This window comes from Meleagris gallopavo, chromosome 5 (genome assembly GCF_000146605.3).
Source record: "Meleagris gallopavo isolate NT-WF06-2002-E0010 breed Aviagen turkey brand Nicholas breeding stock chromosome 5, Turkey_5.1, whole genome shotgun sequence".
NCBI lineage: Eukaryota > Metazoa > Chordata > Aves > Galliformes > Phasianidae > Meleagris > Meleagris gallopavo.
The window spans coordinates 25,723,944-25,747,212 of NC_015015.2; the positions used below are offsets into that span (position 1 = coordinate 25,723,944).

At 46.9% G+C, this 23,269-nt stretch overlaps 1 protein-coding gene and 1 long non-coding RNA gene across 2 annotated transcripts in view; both read right to left on the reverse strand.

The window, feature by feature from the left end:
• Nucleotides 1-1,257: 1,257 nt before the first annotated feature.
• On the reverse strand, nucleotides 1,258-12,000 carry LOC109367766. Its single transcript, XR_004159908.1, has 3 exons — nucleotides 8,555-12,000; nucleotides 5,212-5,374; nucleotides 1,258-4,473 (listed from the first exon to the last, which is right to left on the reverse strand). It is a non-coding gene; the product is annotated as an uncharacterized LOC109367766 (long non-coding RNA).
• Nucleotides 12,001-17,254: 5,254 nt separating this feature from the next.
• Nucleotides 17,255-23,269, reverse strand: part of RGS6 (regulator of G protein signaling 6) — a 232,202-nt gene continuing 226,187 nt past the window's right edge. Inside the window, exon 17 of the mRNA XM_031553564.1 lies at nucleotides 17,255-17,404. Coding sequence (XP_031409424.1) covers nucleotides 17,354-17,404 — 51 coding nt within the window. The 3' untranslated portion in view covers nucleotides 17,255-17,353. The remainder of the gene's footprint in view (nucleotides 17,405-23,269) is intronic.

Here is a 23,269-nt window from a genome sequence, read left to right on the forward strand (position 1 = left end):
TTTTTTCAGTCCCCAGAGAGGGCAGGAAGCTGACCAGAGAATTATTTTCCTACTGAAGTGCTGCTAATAAAAGTCTAAGGCATTGGTAGTGTTACCTGTAGCACCAGACCATCCCTTGTGCTTTTTGGAACTTTTCACTGCAGCTAAAACCAAGGATCATTTCTGTCATCCTGGACCTTCTTGGAGATGGGAAGAGTCTGGGGCAGAGGGAGCTCAGGTGGGTCTGGTTTTCTCTTGGGCCTCTGCAAATATCCACAGCTTGTCCATTCCTGAGCCTTCGGTGTTTCCAGAGGTGGTCTGTGCCATGCCAGAACCTCTGTATACCTGCAGTAGAAACCAAGAAGTAAGAGTGGGAATCACATAAGGAAAAACAATTTGGCTTCAGGAGAAATCAGAGTCGGGTTTTATATGACGGTATAGGCCAGAACAGTGCAATATTAACATCTTCACTAATAACACTAACTTTGGAGAATTGCTGGGCGCAGAGCTTTTATCCAACTCCTGTGTTTCTTTTGCTGTGAACTTGTGCAGAAGAGAAGCAGAATAATAACTCTCCAACAGATGAGCATTTCCACGTACTGGAGATCAGCGGTGGCACCAACAAGGCGTGCAGATCCTGTCAGGTGCCAATGTTCCCACAGTGCTGAGCAGAGCCTACATCCAAACTATCCTGAAGAGAAACAGCCCTTTTGCTGGGGCAGCACTGTGGATGAACTGGGACCTGGTCAAAGGAGGCTTTGTGGCTCACTGCTTGCTGTTTGTGGCCCCGTCCTCCAGTTATCTGCTCAGTGGACTTATGTGTGCATCCTATCCTGATGCTGCGGTGCGCGTGTGAGTTTCTGTGCACATCTGTGTATCTGTTTCAAGGCTGGCATGTTCATCTGATGATACATATTTAAATACTGTAAATAATTGACATGCAATGAGGAAATGTGCTTTATCAAATGAAGTGAGACCAGGCTAAGCCCAGCATCAATTCATATTCATATGCTGTGCATTTCCTCCCTGTTTAATCTGTGTTTTAAAGGAACCTGTCCCTACTGGGAATTCCACTGCCAGCCCTCCCCGGCCTCATTTTGTGAATAGTATGCCTTCAAAACTAATCCATCCTCAAAGCCAAAGGCTCATGTCAGCTTCATTTGGAGAGTGAGAATTTAATTTCTGCTTTCTCTGTCCCTCCAAAAACCCAACATTTATGCTAATAACAAGGAAAGAGCAAGGAGGTGGTAGAGGCACTTTTTCCTCCTGCCTTTAGGAGTTCATTCTCCCCTCAGTTTGCGTGGTACTGGCAGCACAAACTTTCGGATGGCAGAGCAGGGCCCTATGCTTGCCCAGTGATTCTGACTGCCAGGGCTGGCTGAGCACTGCAGAGTTCCCCAAAGCTCAAGCTTGTTTTTGTGTGCGCACCCCTTTCGGGTTCTGTGTCTCTGGATGTTGTGGCATTAGCTCTTTGTTTTCAGGAATGCGTGGAGCGGTGCTTTTATTAATTGTGTGCTGCAGCCAGTGAGTAAATTAGCATGTGTGCACAAAGGTGCTTTCCTGGCCGCCCTATCCGTGCAGCTACAGCTAATTGGTGTGAACACGGCCAGGGAGAAGCCATCAGGCAGGCAGTGCATTTAGCTCCGCTCTTTCTTCCCCTCTCACTCAGGAATTCATCTACATTATTTTTGAATCGGAGTCCCAAGGCGCCTTGTTTAATTTATGCTGCAACTTTCCTATCATCCCTGGAAATGCAATCGGAAAGGAAAAATCCATGCAGTGGATCTTTCTGTGAGGGAAGCTGCCGATGGTGGTTACACAGCGAGCCAATTGGAATGAGGAGCAGTGAATGTCCCTGAACAGCAGCTTTGATCAATTTGTGTTTTCAATTGCCTCCTTGTGAAGCTGTAGTCCAATACTTTAGGTTGGGCCTTTCAAATCTGTCTGGTGGTTCCTGAAAAAGGGCTGCGCAGAGCAACCTCTCCTCCCCTCCACCTCCTGGTCTCAGACATTTCAGATTAGCCCAGCATCCCTGAGCTTATGCCTGGTGATCTCATTGTTTCTTCACCTTCTTCTGAGCCCAGGCTTTTGTCTTTGGCCTCTGTTGCTTTCCTGTCCTATGTCCCGTTTTCACTCATATGCAGAGCATGAGGAACCTGCATGTCCTCAGCATCTCAGAGGGGCTTGTGAGAGTGCAACTGGGAAATATGCCCTGGGGAAAGTGGCTGGAGCAGGAGCCGAGCCCTTTGAGGCAATGCTGTGAGTGCTTTCATGCTCTTTGCCTGGCTCTTTGCAGAGCTGCCATCCCCACTGAGAGCTTCTGGAGCCTCTCAAGGAATGTCACCCAGGGTTTGCCTTTGGGCCTCTGGTTCCCAGCAGGGGGAGACTGGCATTAGAACAGCACCATTTTTATGGCCCAGCAGCACTCTGTGGCCTGTAGAGGTATTGGTACAATGATAAATTAGCATGCATGTCTCCATGTCTCTTAGGCCCACAGCATCCAGGTCTCATAACTCTCCCTTTCTCTGTGCTGTCCTGATGCCTCTATTGTTTCTCATCAGCTCTCATCATGTTGATTTAACATCTTCTGCATTACTGGGTGTAGAAATACCTCTTGTCCTTCCCCTGCATCCTCAATACAGAGCTGTGCAGCTGCACTGAGTCCTTTGGAGTGCATCAGTGACAGTCCTGACCCACAGCCATCCCTTACTAATCTTTTCAAGATGAGAGACCAAACATTCTATGTTTCATATGGCCCTACAAACCATAATGAAAAGACGTGGGAGAAAACAGGATTGTATTCTCCCGTGACCTGGGCAAAGCACAGTTGTCATGTCCCCTGCAGAGGCTCTGATGCAGCAGCATTTCAGGTATGTTGATAGCAATCAGGACAGCTGGTTTTGGTACTGCCAGAAGGGTGCTGGTTGCCTGTTTGGACCCCTGTAGATGTGAAGGACTTCCACAAGAGCAGAAAATCCCCGGTATGTACAAGAGTCTGCTGCTCCATGCTGCCTTCTTCTGTGGTGCCAGGCAGAGACTACTATCAAGGAAGTGCTGGGACAAAGAGAAACTGAGGCAGGGGATGGCTACAAGGCATGGTGCAAGAACAGCAGGTTTAGTTTCCTCCAAAATGGTACAAAGTGACTGTTCCACAGCCATACACTGTGGTAGAGGATTCCTTCAAAGCAAAGCTTTGGCTCTTTTAAATAAGGTCTTATCTTGCTGGGAAACACTGTTCCCAGAGTTGCTAAGAAATACTGCTGGACTTCACAGCTCAGCACATGGTTTAGGTTCGTTCAAGAAGTAAGAAGGAGCTCACCTGAAATGGGGCCCAAGGCTTCCTTGAAAGGCAGCTCCAGGCTGAGAAACCAGCTTTGCCCCCAGCACCTAAACCCACTGCCTTCTGCAGCCTGCTGCCACCCAAGCTGCCTTGCTTGTATGGCAGCTCCAGGCTCCCTGCAAACCCAGGACCTCCGTGAACCATTCATCACTCCTGGAGAGCCTGCAGCAGAGCCTGAGCAAAGCTTTGTGCCTTGTGTGAATTGAAGATCTTTCTTGGTTTGAAGAGTTAATCATGTGACATTTCCCTTGTTTTCTCTGCACCTCCTGATCTTGGTCTGTGCCTCTCGTGTGCAGCGTTGCTGCTTTGTATTGGGTCTTGGAAGCTGCTGGAAACCCAGTGCAAGAGCTGGAAACTGGCTGTTCCCAGGTTTTCTGCAGGCAGGTACCACTGGGAATACTGCAAGCACAGAAGGTCACGCAGCTGCAAATCCTGCTCTCAGACAAGAGCCTTCATCCCTCCCTGCTGGGCTTCTGCCTGCCAGGAGAGGCAAGTGGGGTGATCCTGGGGACTTGGCATGGCCGCAGAGCCAGGGGAGACTAAGGGCAAGCAGACCATGATGGGAGACCACATGGGAACATGTCAGAGACAGGAGGAAAGAGGAAATGAAGAGGAAATCCTGTATTTAGCCTTCTGCTGCAGTTCCTAGGAAAAAAAAAAATCTTTCAGCAATGGAAAGATTAGTTCCCTTGAACCTCTCTCCCCCTCCATCCCAAAGCCTGTTTCAGAAATAATCAAAGTATTTAATTAATACTGTACTTGTTCAAATAAGTACAATCACCTTCCAGGAGGATGTACACATCAGGCTATAATTAGGAGCCTCCTTGGTACCAGCCATGTGAGGTGACAGTTCACTGTTCCCATTACATACTACATTTTTCTATCATTGCTCAGTCACGAGTTCACGAATATGAACTGAATTAACCAGTCTCAGCAGAGAGGAAGGAATGGGTGAGCCATAGTGAGGAATGGAAGAGCAATAGGTGATTTTTCTATTTGGGAATTTGCCGAGACCCATCAACACCTCAGCTAAATGAGTACTTCTTCAACAGATAATGAGCCATGCCTTCCCTGGCTGAACTTCTTTCTCCTGCTGAGGTGGAGGGTGGTGCTTTTTCCAACCCACTGGAAGGTCTCTCTTGTTCCAATGGAGCCTGTTGGGTGAGAGAAAAATGGCACTTAGAAATCCCAACTGTCCCAACTTGACTGCCTTTTCCTCCTAGATCCTGAATTAGCTGCTCAGACATGAATAGGCCATGTGAAGAAGCACAAGGAGCGTGACTCAGAGCAGAAGCGACTTTCTGCTGGTGGAGGACAGTCATTTGGGAGTCCGAGTCTCTGAGCACTGGCAGCCTTGAACCACACTCTCCATTTTCCAGCATTGGATCGTGACTGGGCAGTAAAAAGGCTGCAACTGAGCAGCAAAGGCAGAAATCAACCCTTACATGTCTTATATACCAAAAATCCCCTTTGGTTGACCCAGTAAAATGAGGCTTAATATTTATATTTCTGGTATTGTAGTCAAGACCAGCTTCACACTTTTTTTTCCCCTCAGGAAGAACACCACCAACATTATAGTGAAGCTGGTTCAGGGGTTTATGTAGTTTTTCAATGACCTATTGTATTTTCTGGGAGTAATATTTCTTTTTTCCCCCCCTCCCCTCATACCAAGAAACTATTGCTACAGATAATCTATACACATGCAAAGATGTAACATCTTTTATAAAAAAAGCTTTCTTAAAAGAAGAAAATCAGTCCATATCTTTGCCAATAGAGTAAATAAAGATAAATTTTTCAGTGAGCGGGTCAGATAATTGGATATATTTTCTAGTATCCTGTGAAATCTCCCCTAGAAGGATGGAGATACATTTGGAAAATATTGAAATTCCCACCTTCACGTGGAAAAAAATCATTTGCTGTGTGGTTCTTGGGAGCCTCTAAAAATTCCTTGTAGAAGTATGTGATCTTTGCCACATCCCTGCAGGCGCCCCATTGGCATTTGATAGATTTGTGGTGCTGCAGCAGAAGGTGCAGGAAATCTGCTGAGGTTTGGTGCTGGAAAAACACAGTGTAGAAACAGAGACTTCATTATTATTATTTTACTCAATAAAAAGCCACTTGTAAATGTTCCAATTAAAAGCATGCATAAAACTAAGGTAAAATAGGGAGCAGATTCTTACCTTTCCTCTTACAGAAATGCTAGCGTCCCTGTTTTGTAACTCATGGGCATATGGCATATTGGCAGAGCAGTTAGGTGGACAGAGGCCCATTGGGCTGGGCTCCTGGACTGAAGAGAGTCCTCCAGTTTCCCCGGGGTGATCTTGATCTTCTTGCAGGAAACTCATTCCTAAATAATGCATTGGGCTTGTACAGAAACAATAGCTCTCGGTTTGGGATCATGCTGGCTCCTCATTTAGGTGGATCTCAGCCTGCAGCCCACTGAGCTGGGTGACACGAGGCGCACGGAGGCCCTTCATGCCTCAGGACACACCGGGCTCTGTGCACAAACTCGTGTGTCTCCCTCCGAACAGGCACCATCTGGCCCACCCTCCAAGTATCGCTTTTCCCTATACAGTCTCTCCCAGGGTTTGCCAGCTTGTGTCTGTGATTCGGAGAGGGGCTGCGAAAGGTGGTGAGATTTGGCAAGATTTGTTACTGCATAAGCAGTGTCACTGACAGGACTTTTCTTTAGGATTTAATTGAGCTCTGAGCCTCTTCAAAAATCTGCATCGCTTATTGAAAGGAGCTCTCTAAATCTGAGTCCCTCAGACTCCAAGCAGGAAAATGAGAGGGGTCTGCTTATCTTCCATTTGGTTTGGGGAACTCGTCACTCTAGGTTCACTGGCTCTGCAGCTATTGTTTTCCCAACCAACAAGGCTGTATGAAGGGCTGTATCCCCCACCTCTTCCCATTTACAGCCCCACCACCACAGCACAGCCGTGAAGCCTTGTGGCCTTCTAGTGGGCTTTCTGCAGAAGTCCTCCCAGTTCACAGCCCACATGTGCCTTTTAGAGACCAAGAAAAAGGACACATCCGTTCCTAATAATGGGGAGGAGAAAGGGCTGCAGGTAAGTGGAGTGGAATGGGGCTGTAGGGCTAAATAATTGAATGCTTTCCCATGTCCTTCTGAAACCAGGCAGAGGTCAGCCAGCAGAAGACCTGCCAAGGCAGGGCCATGGATCTCAGTCTTGGCATTTGAAACTTAACCTCATCGCAGCACCAAGAGCTCAAGTGCTGATTCAGCACAACCCTAATTAAAACTGTATCTTTTTAATTAACAGTGTAACAAATGGGGCCAGACTTTTATTGTGTATCAGAAGTTGGTTTGCTCTGGTAAAACATGAGCAGTACTCGCACGGAGGTTCACAGTGACACGTAGCCTGAGACACGTGTGTATTAAGGCACAAACATTGGGGTTAATAATGCCAAAGAAACATAAATTAAAAAACATGCTTCTGGTCAAGTTTGAGAACAAAGGATGGAAAAAGACAAAAGAAATGATTGGAATCACTGGCAGGTTGCCTTTTTTTTTTTTTGCTGAAAAAGCTGTTTTTCAGAAATAACCAACCGCACTGCCCCCAGAGTCCCAGAGTCCAGGGGACCAACAATTGCTCTTTGCCTCCTAAAAATTGAGTCCTGGAGTGTTGCCAGCTCCCAAAGAAATAAAATACTAGCCAAGGGCAAGGAAATGCAGTTGGATTTATTGCACACTTTTAAGGTGAGTGGTACACCTTTTATATGGACGTTAAAAACATTAGCTTTTTAATTATGGATTGGTTATTTCCAGTAGCCTTAAGATACAATTATTATCTGTCTCAATGGAAAACCACCTGGGTGGCAAAGTTAGAATGCAGGCTGCCTGGTTTTGCCCAAACAAGGGCACTTTAGCGGCTTTCATGCGTACTTTAGCTGCACAAATCCTGCAAGCATCTGCCTGCTGCTGGATACCACCACACACATATTGTGTCCACAGGATGGTGCATGGCACCATGGCATTTTCAGCAATTAGACCACTTTCACACCCCTTTTCTTTTCAGGAATAGTGTGGGTTAGTCAGAATTTTACTTACTTAGAGGAATGTTTGTAGAAACAGTCAAATTAAAACAAATATTGGAGAAAGGCTGAGCAAACCTCACAGTAACAGTGGTACTCGTGTTTTTGGGTGGCAGCTGACCTGCACGTCCAAGCACCACTAAGCAAAGCTCTTTGAATTTCAGCTGTCCAATGCCAGTAGCAACAGCTTGCAAATGAGCCAGGCAGAGAATTTCTCCAGGAATAACTCTCTGGCAAGTAAATATTTGGCAAGTCATACTCAAATAGTGAATAAATCTTGGAGATACTGCAATCTACTTGCAGGCAACTTGTTAACATAAGAAGAGATGGAATTTGTCAAAGACATCTTTGCTCAGGAATGACAGGCTCATGGGTTAATAGAAGTTAATTTTCCATCTCTAATACTGGGCACTAATTCCACCTCGTATTGCAGACCTTGACACTTTTTTGGCACATGACGTTGAAAACAGCCAGTCGCAATTAGCGTTCACTGCCACATTCACTGTTTAGCCAAGGGAGATGAGAAATGCTCCCTGCTGGGAACAAGTTTGCCCTTCTGCTGTGCCTACACAGTGCTCTGATATCCTCTGTGAAACCTCGAAGCGGTTGGGCATGAAGTGAGGGCGTTGCATGGCCTGGCTGGCTCTGGGGTGGGTGAGTAGAATCATAGAATCATTCAGGTTGGAAAAGATCTCTAAGATCATCTACTCCAACCCCAACCCATCCCTATTAACAACTACATCCCTCAGAGCCATATCTGCAGGTTTCTTGAACACCTCCAGTGATGGTGACTCCACCACCTCCCTGGGCAGCCTGTGCCAGTGCGTTACCACTCTTTCTCATGGCTCTACCTCTTGCTCAGGGGCTCTCCTGTGGCTGTAACCTGGCTGCGTAACCTCGCACTGCTCTACCACCAACATAATGGGCACAAGATGATTAATTTAAAGACATCAGTCTCTTTTATGCACTCAGCACAGTACTTCCCTTTAACATCCATGCACACTCATCTCATTAAAATGCTGACTTCTCAACAAAGTCAGCAAAAATAAATAAAAATAAAACACATATAGAAATAAAACACATAACATAAAATACAGACACCCAATAACACTCCATTCCCAACACAACACACTATAGTAAATAGACATACAAAATAAAAGTAGTTTTAATTTTAATACATACCCCTAGGATGAGGCCAGGGCCAGCTGCCTTCAGCTGAGGTGTCTGAGGTGACCCCTGTATGCTCCACCTGTACTATTAAGTCTCCTATCATTGTTTTGTAGGGGTAAAAAGCCTTATGTGGACAGAGACACTATAAGGATGGTGATATACTGCTCACTCTGCAGCAGAAACCCCATGACAACTGATTCTGCCCTAATCTCCAGTGGAAACAGGTGAGTTGAAGCATATCAGGTGTTCTTCCACCTAAACATTCAGCTGTGGTGAGTTAACTGGAGCAGGATGGTGACAGCAGAGCAGAGTTGCTATTTTGTCTCTGTATAATACACCTACAAGGGTAGTACAGAGAAAAATGCCTGACACACTTGTCTCATTTCACAAGAAACTTGCACACAGAAGTCCTGGCTTGACTTCGGCAGCATCTGCTTGCACATACGCATGTGCTGACCAAGCATAGCAGTACAGAGTTGTATAAAGCTTCCTCTGACTTGGCTGCAGGATTGTACCACATGCAAACAAAGAAGCCCTATGCATATTATGCAAGCCAGTCCTGTGGAAAATTAATTTCAGGAATGACTTATGTGGCGCTGGCACATTCGATTGGATCTGCTTCCAAAAAGACCTTCAGCCATTGCAGCCAGGTGCATTAGTTTTCATGAGGACGAGTGTACAGAGTGCTGTGATTGTCATCCATGTCACATAGAATTCTTTTCCTGAGCCCACACATAGCACATTTTTGAGGTCTTTTTTCAATCTGCTCTTCCTGCTTGGGCACAGCTACAGGTTCCTCGCAGTGCTGGGCACAGCCCCTTGCAGAAGGGACTCTGCTCCCCTCTTCAGCTTCTGCGACAGCACTGAAAATATGCCCAGCAGGAAAGCTGGAATGAGCCTGGCAGTGACTTCCCTTGGCTTTCTTGCTAGGGTAAATTTGCAACTGAAATTCCAAATTTGGCAAGAAAAGGAGGAACCATTTTCCTGGCAGTCCTCTGTTGGTAGTGAAGAGAGCAGATGCGGGGAGCCTCCGAACAGATGGCAATGTGAGACAGAGGTAGGTATAGTGGTCAAAAATCTCAATACACAGATTTAGCAAAATATCCCACACCACAACATGTGACACACATATGTAGTTTGCCATGGGGAGCAAGCACAACGCTAGGTGCTGCCTTACCTACGTGAGTGATGGGGTCTTTGTTCCCATGAAAGAATATGTTTTTCCTTCAAGAAAGGCAACACAGGTGATAGCAGTCTTTGCAGAATAGGAATACGAAAAGAGCCTCAGCTTTACAGTTTGAGGTGGGGAAAAGACTGGAAAGACAATAGTTCTCAAGTATCTACGCTGATACTCACAGATATCTTCACTGTTCTGTGATGGAGGGTGAGAGCTGATGTTGATGCAAAGAGCAAAAGCTCTAGACAATGCAAAAAAATACACTAAGGGAACCACTTGGGGAAAAATCGACAGTGTTGAACACCTTTGCTGTTTGTGGCCCACAGACAGCTCTCACTGTCTTTGAACTCCCCCAGAGATGGCTTTTTAATGTGTTAGATCAGAGGTTTGGTTTTTATCTTTGCAGCAAGAACGCTTCAAGTATGGAAAAATGTGCTCTTGAGGGCATCTGCAGAGGTTCCATCTCTGGAGATTTCAGAGGCATGGTAGATAAAGCAACTTCGGTGAATATTCAGTAGGGAAAATCCTGCTGATTATACAGAGCATTATGGGATGAACTGCCAGGGCTTTTATTGTCTGTGACTCCACGACTATTGGTAAGGAAGCGAGTTCTTACACAAAAGCCGTTCCTGGCTTTATTTACGCCAAGGCTGCATTCCAGGAAGGGGAAATCCATCATGTCAGAGACAAATGCAAACACAGAGCTTTCTCTTTTGCTCTCTCTTCCCTTTTGGACTGTCCTTTTCATCTGACAGGGAGTCTGTGCTGCTTTGCGTATACTCTGCCACTTGATTTGCTTGAGTCTCCCCAGAGGCAAAGAAACGCTGAGGGCGAGATCTCCTTAATATAGCAACATGTCTGTTTTCTGGGAAATGATGGCTTGGCTAGAAGAGATGGTCAGGAGGGAAGGGCAGGCCAGGCTGCAGGGAGCCAGGGGAGGTGTTGGCTGTGGGGGCTGCTTGGCGGGGATGGCAGGGCACTGCAGGGGCTGCAGCATCACAGCAAAGCAGGTCAGTGTCCAGAGGTGGCCATTGCAGCAGGACCAGCATCTGGGGACGGGTGGCTCGTGGAAAGAGACCTGCAGAAATGCAGGAGTTTGGCCACGGGAAAGGGCGTTTGATTTGAAGGGGGTCCTCAGTGATGCTCCATCATGCTGAGCACAAGAGATTTTTTTCTCCCTGTGTTATGAGTGTGTGTGTGTGAACAAAGCTGGCTGAGGGACTTTTCTGGCTTTAGCAAGAGAAGATTCTCAAGGCTGCAGGAAGCTCTAGCTAGCTTGAATTGGCCCAACACATGTCCCCCCAGCATGGAGGATCTAACACCTGGTACCAGCCATTGCTTGCTGCTGGGTGAAAAACCAGTGTGCAGCTGCACAGGCAGAGATGTCCCTGAGGTGGCAGAAGGGCAGCCCTGTGCATAGCCTGCCTGCAAATGCAGCCTTGCCAAGCTGCTCTTGCACCCAGGATGTGCCCATCCTGCTGACAGGCCAGGCCCTGTGGCTTTGAGGCTGGGACAAAGACAGGGTGAGTCCAAATCTGCATCCACATCACTGTCTGCCTGTTTGTTTAATTACAAAGCAGGTGCAGAGCTCCACCATCTTCAGCAGGGAAATCTCAGTCTGACAGCCCCTTTATAAGGCACACAGACCATCCTGAAAGAGAAGCCAAGAGGGGAGGGGGAACTGGCAGTGGACCTGCAGGTGCTGCAGCAGTCACCACATGGTGTGGTGGCAGTACTTCAGGAAGGGTTAACAGTGCTGCAGCTCCCTGCCATGTAGCAGCTGGGCCCTGCTCTGCCAGTTGGCTGCCCGCCCTGCCCGGCGTGCCCAGAGTGAGCCCCGAGCGGTCACCATGCCTGAGCAAAAAATACACGGCGCTAGGAGATCGTGCAATGGAGCTGCTTTCATCTACCTCCCCAGCCCATAGCAGAGATCCTCAGAGACCATCTGCCCTCGCGGAAGTCACTCACACTCCCTTAGTGCTCTGAATGCTGCCAGACCCATCAACACAGGTGAGAGGCCCTTCAGGGCTGTTTCTTTGTAGAGAAAAGTGCTACTGTGCCTCATGTTTCTGTGTTTGGCTCCAAATGGCCTCAAAACAGCACAGCTGGGCAGCTCAGAATCCCTCTCGGGAAATGTTGTGCTGTGTAAAGCATCATTTGAATTTTTCATCTGGTGTGCCTTAGCTCACGTGGCTGCAGGCTGACACCAAGGATGCCAACGAAGGGCTGTGATGCTGTGTGGCATGCAGGCATAGCCCACACAGAGATGGATGGAAGAAACCCTGACATGGATCCAAGTGGAAGCGATCGCTCCTGAAGTTCAGCCCAGATAAGGCTTTCCTATTCCAGCCATAAAAGGAGCAGGCCAGGTCTTTTCTCCCACTGCCTGGGGAAGGGTGGCACGGTTTAAGACCCCAGAGAAAACAGGTGGAAGCTCAGTTTTCTATCTCTGCTGACAGACAGCACTAGTCAGGGGTCACTGCAATCCCACAGCATTCTCCTCTGCCACATGAGATGTGTCAGGGTCTATGTAGGCCTCCAGATGGGAATGTGCTGGTAAACCAGCGTCATTGCTGACAGCCCTGACAGGCCTTGCTCACATCCAACCATCTCCAACTGCGCTGGGCTCCTTCCCCTACAGCACATCCAAGCTGTGAGCTTGCAAACCGCTCCCTATGTTCTGCCCACCAACCTCCAGCCTCCAGCAGAGTGCATGCGCAGCTTTCCACTGCCGATGGGAGCGGGCAGCCACACTGATGCTTGTGGCAATGGCCATAAATTCATGTTAAGAGGCTGTGAGTAATGGCGTTGCTGTGTAAGGCAGACTCCTGAAAAGCTTGTTTTCAAATGCTTAGCAGCAGGATTAGGAGGTTGCTGGCTCTTAGTGGTGAGCCTTGCAGATGTTAGGGGCTGGCAAAGCAAAATCTGTAGCACATGAAAAAGTTGATCAGGTCTGACTCCCTCCTGCCGTGAGATTACTTTTCTCACTACAAAGCATTTCTCCTCACCAGTAAGTTCAAAGTCCGTATGGGCATGAAGATAGCGCATTGTTCGACGACGCGCTGTTCTGCTGAGCAGCCGCCTCGCTTATTCTCTGTCTCAGGTTATAAACAGCACTGAGAAGCTGCAAAATTGCTCACAGCTTAAACCACAAAATCATGATAACCCAGCCTATCTCACCCTACTGCGAGCTCTGCTTTAATAATCCTACTTAATCATTAAACCACAATAAGAGTAAGCCAGGGAGTGTAAGGGAAGAGCCAAGACAAGGCATATCAGAGCACTGCTCGGAATCTGAACCGAACTCCACTGGCTCCAGATAGAGGGAGCCCAATCAGGGGATAGCAAAGCTGTTGTGTGAGAGGTCGGAAAGCTGTGCCACAAAATCTGTCTCTGTTGGGTCTCGTGGAAGGAGGCAGAGCCAGCTGTGAGCTGCTCCTGCTGATGTTGGCGTGCAGTGTGCCCTATATACGTCCCCTCCCCAGGAGAGCAGCTTGTTATCTAGCACACACACTCCATCTGAGCTGCGCTGTTGACATAGATGCTTATGGTTATTAGTGGGTGCTGTTTTGTTGTGTGGGTTTTGTTTTTTTTCTTTTTTTTTTTCCCCAGCATGCTTTACCCTTTACAAAAGGGTACAGAGAAAGCAATCCATCCACCTACTCATTGACCACCTTGCTACATGTTGTCTTACAGTGAACTGATTTTTTCTAAAGACATTTCTCACAAAGGTGGTGCTAAAAAAAAAAAAGGAAAAGCAGGAAGGCAACAAGAAACACCACTTGAAGAAGCACCCTCCACCTGCCACCCACCTGGTGACTCTGAGAACTGGTCCCATGGGCACACACGGGGTTCCCACTGACTCTGGCAAGATTCTCCATGTGTGCATGACAGACAGAACAGATTCGGTCCTCATTGCTTTGATTTTTCCAGGATGCTCAATTTATTTGTGCATTTCAGGAAACAGGACAGTACAGTCAGATGTCCTGTACCTGGTTTCTCATCTCCACCCCAAAACAGAAATAGCTGTAGGCTGAAAGCACCACCCATTCCAGAAGTTGACAGAGCCAAAGCCTTCCCAATGCAAAGGACCAATGAATTGCCGGTGTCACCTGAATGAGGAGTGACTGAAGAACCTCACTATCTGTGAAAATTTGGCCAAAAAGACAACGAGTCAAGTCATTATTTCCAGACCAATATAAGAGTTTGGATGGGGGAATGCTCTCACCTCAGCTTTCTTGAAAGCAGGAGTGGACGGTATTGGTGTTGACAAGATGACTCCAGGATCTTAGTTACTATGCAGAAAATAGACCCATTTTTAATTGTAATGGGGCACACGTTGCTTTCACTGTCTCACTACCTTGTCTTGTAGGAGGACTTGCCTGCAGCATGGAAGCTTCCTGATATAGCTATACACTGCATCGTGTTGCTGTTACTGTAGTAACTTATTACTTGCACACCTTGTGTTGGCTTTATTGCTGCAGAACCTGACACAAATACACCAGATTGCCCACGCACGCCATCACTATTGCCTTACTCCCCAAACTAGTTTACTACAGCGTCCTGTTGTGTCTTATTGCTGCATTACCAAAATGCTACTTTACTGCAGTGTCCTGTGTTACCTTATTGCTACATTTATCCTGGTATTATTATGTCAGCTTACTGTGGCTTTTTATGGCCACCCTGCTACCATTTTATTACAGTACTCTATGGGATTTTAGCACTGGGTTATACATACATAGAATGTATTAATCCATTTGCCTTAGCCTAACATTGCACTGACCTGTCAAAACCTCCTCGTGCTTGTCCTGGTGCTGGCCCACTACGATGGCCATTAATGCTTTGGATATTCCATTATCCAAATAACAGTGTACAGCTGTATTTCACAGCCATAGTCCTGCAGGTATGGGATGCCTGGTGGCTAGCTCTCACAGCCTGGAGATTGTAAAAGCTTTCTAGCCTGCTTTTCCTTGAAACAATGCCATTGAGAACATAAGGAGAGGTGAAAAACTGATTTCCTAACTCATCTTCTGGGTGATGAGGTAGCTGGAAGACATGGATGCTTATAAAGCAGCAGATTACTGCTTGCAGCACTCGGTGGGTGGTGCTCGCTGGCAAGTGCGCAAGAGAAGCATCACTTGCAATAAGTGATGTCATTAAACAGCAGTAATTCAAGGATGCAGGTTGCATGGAAATAGTTACTCATTAGCATTGTCATATGTGAAGTAAAAGACACGTGAACAGCCATTTGTATGTGCTCCTGGGAGGAGGCCCTGTCTGCTCTCATGATGTTTGTCTCAGAGAAATTTGGGCAGGAAGCTAGGAGGGCAGCTCTCCCCTCTACAGAGCGTACACAGCTCCATCCGCTCGGCTCGCCACTGCTGAGCAGATTATCTGTGCAAGTGTGCATTTAGATGGCAAGCTGTTCAGCATCCAGGCCCCCTGATGTATGCCCATATGTGTGCTCGCTGTCTGCAGTTCCCCCATGCTCTTGGCTGTTCAAACCCAGCAAATTACCTACAGGCAGCACACAGCATGTTCTTAGGGGTGGCACAGGGGGACATGTTTGAGTGTGCATGGCTGGACAACTGGGACTGTTACACAAAGACCCACTACTGCCAGAGGGGAGCCTTTGGCTGGATGGTCAGCATGGAATAGACAGGTCCTGCTGAGATGGTTTAGTGACAATCAGCAAAGATCCAAATGTCTCCATGAGAGGAAAAATGTTACCTGTATGTACGTGCACAGCCATGATGGTTCTGCAGTCCTGGAGCTCTCGTTTGCCATGTATTGCCATGTATGTAGGACAAATTTGGTCTGAAGATCTCAGTTAATAGGCTGATTATGGGAACTAGGTAAGTGTAAACAACAAATACCATACTCAGTACTCTACCGTATAGTCATGCAGGTGTAGAGTCCTATAGACCTTATGTAAAATTTATATCAAGAGCTGTCTGGGAAAAATAATTGAGGTATCAAAATGAGAAAATTCATGGGTAAAGAGGGAAAGTCCTTTTACTGGTGGAAACTATGCTGGCCTGAATTAATGCATACTATTAGCCTCAGATATTAGGATAATATTTGCCACAGAAATAAATATGGTCGGTAGCCAGCTGTCTACTTAGCAAGATAGATAATTTTGCCTAGATAGGAATGCAGACATGTAGCCATATAGCAATTTCTACCACCTGCACACACTCACACACACACGCAAAACCAAACCAAACCAAACAAACAAAAAAACAGCTTGGCTTGGCATGAGGGAAGAAGACCAAGTGTCTATTTTCACATACACTTCAGATCTGAACTGCTTAAAAAGTACAGGTTTCATGGTACTAAGTCAATTGAAATTGAAAATTTTGTATATAGGCAGTATACTGTATGTGAATGCAATCCATTTTACATATCTGCAGCTAGTATAATGTGAGTTTTGTCATTAACCAAATCACTTCAGATCTTTCTTCATCCTAACCTCCATAATACCCACGTTCTGAAACAAGCTATTGGGTCATCTCTTGCAGTTGTATTCACGGCTCTATCAGGTGAAATATAGGCACCCAAGCATCTGCGCAGCCACAAACTGCTTCTGACAAGCCTTTCTCCATCAGATCTCTCCTTGCTGCAGTCTGAAATTTGCTCTCCATTACACATGCCTACAGCATAGTTACTTTCCCCTGTATACGCATGAACAGATTTCGGCCCACCGTAATCAGGGCTAAATTTCCTCTAAGTGGTTCAATTCTACCTACTTGGAGCAAAACTTGAACATCCATCATTGAATAAGTATGCAAAACCTCAAATAAATAGAAAACCAAATACAATAGAAAACAACTCACTTTTAAATACCGCATGTGTGTGTCTGTGTGTTTGTGCATGTGTGCATCATACATCTAAAACACAACTACGTCAGGCAGTCTTGCACTAAACGTACATGCAGAGCAATCCTGCCGATGCCGGAGGATATGCACCACGATCAGTCTGACGCAGTGGGGCAGATCCTCGGGTGATATAAGCCACTCAAAGTCTCCTGCCTTTGGATGAGGATCCGACCATCGTCTTTGGACATGCTACATGCCATTGGAAGGACAGCGAGTGACAAACTTAATGAGGGCCATTTTTCCTGCTATTTTAAAGGAGGAGAGACATAGGAAATTAAAAACAAAGCTAAAGTCAATGGATCTGCAGGAGAGATGCATTTGATACTTTGTGGAAAGGAGCAGCAGCTTCCAGCAGATATTTTATTGGATCCAGATGGCCACAGGAAAAGGAGCAAATGGGATTGCAGTGGCATCTTTTATAGCCGTGTCTGTGCTAGGAAGAGAAGAGGTGAAGCAAAACCACTGATCTCTCTCAGTTCCTCTTTTTCCAAGCAGTGGTGAAGTCTGTTTCCTTAAATAACAACACACCAAGCCCTTGCCTTGTTGCTTCCTGTGTACTGTGGCTTGTGCTCCTACAAACCCAAGCAGGAATCCAAGTCCCCGTGCAGAGCTCGGTGTCCCTACGAAGCTGTGCAGATAAAGTGTTGATGTAATTGGTGACAGGCGGGCTGACCCTCGCTGAGCTGCTCTCTGCTCCTGCTGTCCCCCGTGGCACCCCACCCTCCCTGGTGAGGCGGCAGACTGGTAGGGTGGCTGTCAGGAGGACTGCATCAGGCCCGTCAGGCGCTTGCTGGCCAGAGACTTTCCCTGGAGGAAGGCACAGACAAACAGACAGACAGAAGAGACCCACAGCGTGAGTGAAGCAGCTGCCACGAGATGGGGGAACTGTTGGACAGTTTGGTGAGGGTGTTTCAGTTACCTGCAATTTTACCCCTGGATTTTGCAAGGTGAGTTCTGGCTAACTGGCCTCAGTCACTGCCTGTCCACCCCTGCAGACAACACTTGTCCCTGGTCTCAACCCAGATATTGAACTGTTGACTGCAACTCTTTGAATGTGACCATCCAGCCAATTCCAACAAGAGAAGTTGTTTGATCATCTTGCAACAAATTCAGAGTGCAAAGGGAAGGAAAATCAGAACTGGCATGCAGTTTATACCCACAAGGTACGGAAAATCAGTAGCTTAGGATGGTAATTCACTCCAATTACTCTTCAAAACCAGGTGGCCACATCCAAATCACCTACTGAGAATAGTCCTGTGTTTGTGACTCCTTTTCTCAGACTCTGAAGTGTGCCGTTTGGTCTGGGCCAAACCTCTGCCAGGGATCATACCAGCAGTTTGAACAGATCCAGGTCTGTTCTCTAGATTAACACATTTATATTCCAAGAAAAAAGGACTCTTCAGCCTCTTTGTTTCCAACTCTTCTCATTCAGGACTAGAGGAGATGGATGCAGTAGCTCTCTGCAGAAGCCTGATGTCACCACTCAAACGTGCAGCCTTTATCAAGTAATTTGCTGGGCTGCCCAAAGACACAGAGCTTAACATGACCACATTCTGCTGTGACAAACAGTGCTGCCACTTGGGCTATCCCTCCTGGGATGGGAGTGCCACCACCACCATCCTGTACGCTCTCTCCTAGGGCCCAGCTGCTGTGTGGCACTGCTGCTGTTTAAGATAAGCCTAACTTTCTTTCACTGTAAATCAAATTCCTGGTTATTCTCATTTTTGAACAAGCTCCTGGGGAGCTTGGGCCAGTGCAATCCCAGGAGGTGGGCAAGTTCTCTGCAGGAACTGCAGGCATGGTCAGCCACGCACACTGCTATTGTGAACACCAGTGAAAGGGTGCTGAGGAAGTACTGATTCTTAAGCCCAATTTGAAGGAAAAGAAGGTAAACATCCAGATTTTAATTTCTGGAGGCATAACACAGCTGGTTTTAGGGAAAAAAAAAATATTTCTACCTGTATTTGGATAGTTCCATAGGAAAAAAAAATCAATGAATACTCGTTGGGTTTTTATAATGGTCCTAGATAATGGCAGCCAGGCAGCTTCTCTGTTATCTTCTCTGTGGCAGGCAGCTGGGGACACGCCAGCTCCTGCCTCAGCATCTAGTTTGGCAATGCAAGATGCTGCAGCACTCCCTCACAGCTTCCTCTGGCACTGTGGACGTAGCTCCTGGCTCTGCAGTGGGCTCGATGCTGTGGGTCTGGCCCAGTCCTGGCTGGCACAGCAGCAGCAAGATGGGTAGAAAAAGAAGCCAGCACACATGGATTAACACTGAGAGAGCTTTAGAATACATACTGCTCTGCTTTGGCTCCTCAGTGGCCTCCAGCCACAGACACATTCGTTCCAACCCAAGGCAGAAGTGAGGATCAGCCTCACTTTCGGGGCCTGAATGGGGTGAGCATCTGCAGGCTGAATGTTACTGGGATGTGGGCACCTGATTTGGGATTCTCTTCTCAAAGATATACCAACTGGCCCCTCTTATTTCTGCTTCTTTTCGATCTTCCCGTGCTTCTGTAGCACGAGGTCCAGAAGGAGACACAGCACATTTTGGAGTGTTATCCTTGGCTTTTCACCAGACAGATACAACATAACCCCCAGCTCATGTGACATGCTTCAGCATCTCTGGAAAGAAGTGCCCCTGCAGTGGAGTGGCCAGCTGACAAGCGAGGTTGGCCCATGTCACCTCAGATGGCCGGGGTAAGACACATCCCTGTATCTTGGGTATCTACAACATAGCTGGGTGCAAAGTATGCCAGAGAACTTCAAGGGTCCTTTTGGGTCTGATCTGGCATTGGGTCAGGATTCCCTCAGTGAGATCACTGACAGGTAGATGAAGTTTTATGTCATTACAAAAGACCTCACATTTTCTTTAAAAGGGCTCAGCCAAGATAAACGATCTTTTTCCTTCCACGTGTCCTTGTTTAGCAGGAAGGCAGCTCCTGGCCCACATTTCTAGCTCTCCTTTCCCCACTGCATCAAAAATGTCTACTGCTCCTGCCTTTTTTCCAGAAGTTTCACCTAAGCTTTGCTGACAAAGCACAATGTCTTGAGCTCAGCACACTACAGCACTTCTTTTACTCTGTCATACAGAGCACAATCTGGAGTAACCTAAGGAAAAAGTCAGGGAATTCTTAATAAACCTTCTGAAATTTCCCCCCAGAAGGTGGTTTCCAAGCTCCGGGGTCACCCTCCTGCTCAACCATGTGCCTGGGAGGGGACCAGCTGGCCCCTGGGACTAGCAGGGCTCTCACCACAGCCTGCTGAAGTGACCCACAGGCTGCTGGATGTACACAGCACCTTCTATGGCCGAGCAGCTACAAAACTCAAATATAAAATGCAATTAGCAATTATCTGAATGAAGCAGAATTCAGCAACTTAACACAGACAAAAAGCAAATAAGAGGGGAAAAAAACCCATCTGGGATTGACAGAAAAACAAGGCAGATCTCCTTTCAAATCTCTTATATGAGCCACCACTTTCCACCTTGCTCTTTTCTTTCCTCTACCAAAGCCAGCACTTGGCCCAGTAAGAGAGAAGGCAAGGGCTGTGAACTATCTTTTTTTTGTAAGTAAACAGTTTAGTTTTGTCCCATACCTGTGGTTTCACACAAGTGGGATGCTGTGCCCAGCACACAGCGCAGCTCACGTGCACAACATGCAGTCGTTCACCACCAGCAGCATGCACAGGCCAGCACTCCCATGCACCCCATCAGGCACTTACCTTAACAACAGGTGATGTTTGTCCACAGTAGTGAGGCCGAGGAAGCATGTGGGACGCTTCTGGTGCTCAACTCTTTACCACAGCAACACAAACCAAGCACTGTTGTGCCACTCCACTCTGTGCTCTTCACCCACCCATTTAGGGCTCTGCTACAGCTGACTCCACTGATTGCTCTCCATCCCCTTCTGCCCCCTGGTGCTGTTCCTTCCCCAACCAGAAGGATCACTTTCCTGGGGAAGAGGTCATCTCCCAGGGAGTAGTACATCCCCATCCCTCTGTAAGACCGCAGCAGAGGACTGGAGCTGCTCTGTGCACCACTGGAGGTGAGAAAATCTCCCACCAGCTGCAATTTGAGCTTTTTCACATGCTGACAGGCACCACACAATTCTGTAACTTCTAGCTACTGTACTTTGAGAACTCTGGGGGTGGGCAGGCAGCGTCCTGCCACCAACCCTAACTCCCGAAGGAGAAGATTTCCAAGGCCCTAGCCTTGATTTTCAGTGTTAGAGTAGATCTTGGGGAAATCTTATTCTAGTGTCATTTAAAAAAAATTCTTTTATTAGACTTTTTTTCTCATGAAAATATACACTGAAAACATAAAATAAGCAACACAAATTAACGAAGTTAAGTACAAAACAGAGTTAAAAACATAAACAATAAAGGAAAATAGCTTAGTTCAATGCAAAATAAACACAAAGTATGAACAGATATCACTTAAAGAAGCATACAAACTGTAACGGACAAGACCATCAATTCCACGCTGACACAGACTGATCACTGGAGCTGCTGTAGAGGGCAAGCACAACAGCAGCGTGCAGGATGCTCACCCATTGCCACCAGCACCATCTCAAGAGTCACCCCAACATGGTGCAGCACGAGCCTGCTGCTGGTACCAAGGTGCCTAAGCTGCCTTATTTTTTGAGATTTTCCCATGCTTTATAAGTAGATGCTACACTTTGCTTTCAGAATCCCTGGTGCACCACTACATGTAAAACAAACAAGGAACATATATGATCCCAGTACTCACCTCCTCCTCAAGCAGCTCCACGAATGCTGGAGCTCTCCTCTGCCTTCCCAGCAGCACCGGGAAGGTCGATACACCCCTATTCTGCTGGGAAGCATTAGTATCTAAGAATGTGTTAGGGCCCATTTTGGCATTAGTTCAAGCAGTCTGTGGAGGGAGGGTCTTAAGAGACCACACAGCTCCAGTGCCAATTGCTCACCATGGTGCTGCATGGGGCATATAGCCCAGATCGTGTCCAGTAGAGAACTTCCTGGGCAAGTGCAGCTCAGTGGTGTTTGAGAACCTGCCTTAAAATGTGTCCTCATCTGGTTGTTTTACAGGGCCCTTCTAGGTGTCAGCCCATCCCTGCTACAGTGTGCCTTCTTGAAAGATGCTGCCTGTTGGTGCTAGAATATCAGCCTGGCTGAAATCACAGAAGGGCCCAAGCCCTCTCCCCAGAACTCCTTGCTGAGGTCATGATTCAGTAACTGCAGCATGTGGAAGGTAGTTTTATCTTCCCGAATTTGTATGCAGCTGGAATAAAAAGCAGTAAATGAATAGTAAGCATATCCTGAACTCCAAATAGGGCCTTTCATTCAGAAGTATCCCAAAGATGGTGCATGCAGGGATCACTCACCCAGCGCAGGAGCAGCGTCCTCTGGGGCCAATGCAGTGGCCATCCTGTGCCAGCAGAACCACACAGCAGCATTTTAAGGATGGGAAGTGAAGAGTAACTTACCCATGAGAAATGAAGAATACTTATCTTTTGAAGTAGACCTGCATACCGAATAGATAATACAATGTACATGCAATACATGCAACCCGCCATTTCCTGAACTGAGCGTGCAGCATAAACCTATCCAGCCCACACATTGTACAGGTAGGGCACTATGTGGATACCAGGAACAGATGTAGTGCACACGAGCATGCAGACACCTTTCAGTACGTGCACTTACGCCCCAGGCATGCGGCCCTAAGCGGGCTAGCCACTGACTGGTTACTCCACATAACAGGCAAGTTGTCAGTGCGCACTGGGTCCCCTCATGCTTCACGTATGTTCCGGTGCTTCCCACACCTACAGAACGCAAGAATCTTTTCCCAGTAGACACAGTATTTGTTAATGATTTGAATACTGGAACAAGCAAATTTTCTTTTTAAGTAAGACAACATCCAAAGATAAAAATAATCCTTTTTCCAGATGGCTTTTCTTGGTGCCAAATCTAAGAAGCTTTAGCATCCATTCCTACATCCTTCCCTTCTAACTGTCTGTTCCTGACACCCATTTCATCAGCATTTCAGGGTATCACCTTCTACTATCCACACTTTATCTCACTGTATTTTCTAGCCATAATGGCTTAAACTTTTGGCTTTATTATATTGCAGGTCATGAATGCTTCCCATTCCCACAAATGCAGTTATCTATTTATGCAATTACGTAGAGCTGTGAAAGTGAAAAAGTAGAAAAGCTGGTAAGTGTATGACAGTTCTATGACATTATCAAGGAGCCAGCTGAAAAGAGAGAAATGATGATATCAGGGAGCAATTCCTCCTAGAGTCCTATCCCGTGAACTGTGTTCATGGTTAGTATTTGTAACACATCACAGTGACATACAGCTGCACAAAATATACAGTTCACATGAGGAAGGTAAGACCTTACTGATACATTTTACATGCGTGACTTCATACTCATGAATTAAGAATAAGGACCAGGAGAGTCAGAGTGTGACTTGGACTTTGATCCAACAGCAGACAAAACGAGAAGACACACAGTTCTGAACAGCATGGGCCAGTAGCAGTGGCCAAAGGATGCAGTCGAGGATTGGGAATACAGGAAAGTGAGAGCAGGGGAAACAAGACATAACTGGAGGAGAACACTGCTGAGAGCATCTGGGAAGGAACAGCCACACAGGCAGGATAGACAATGAGGCTATCGTAGCTGCATAATG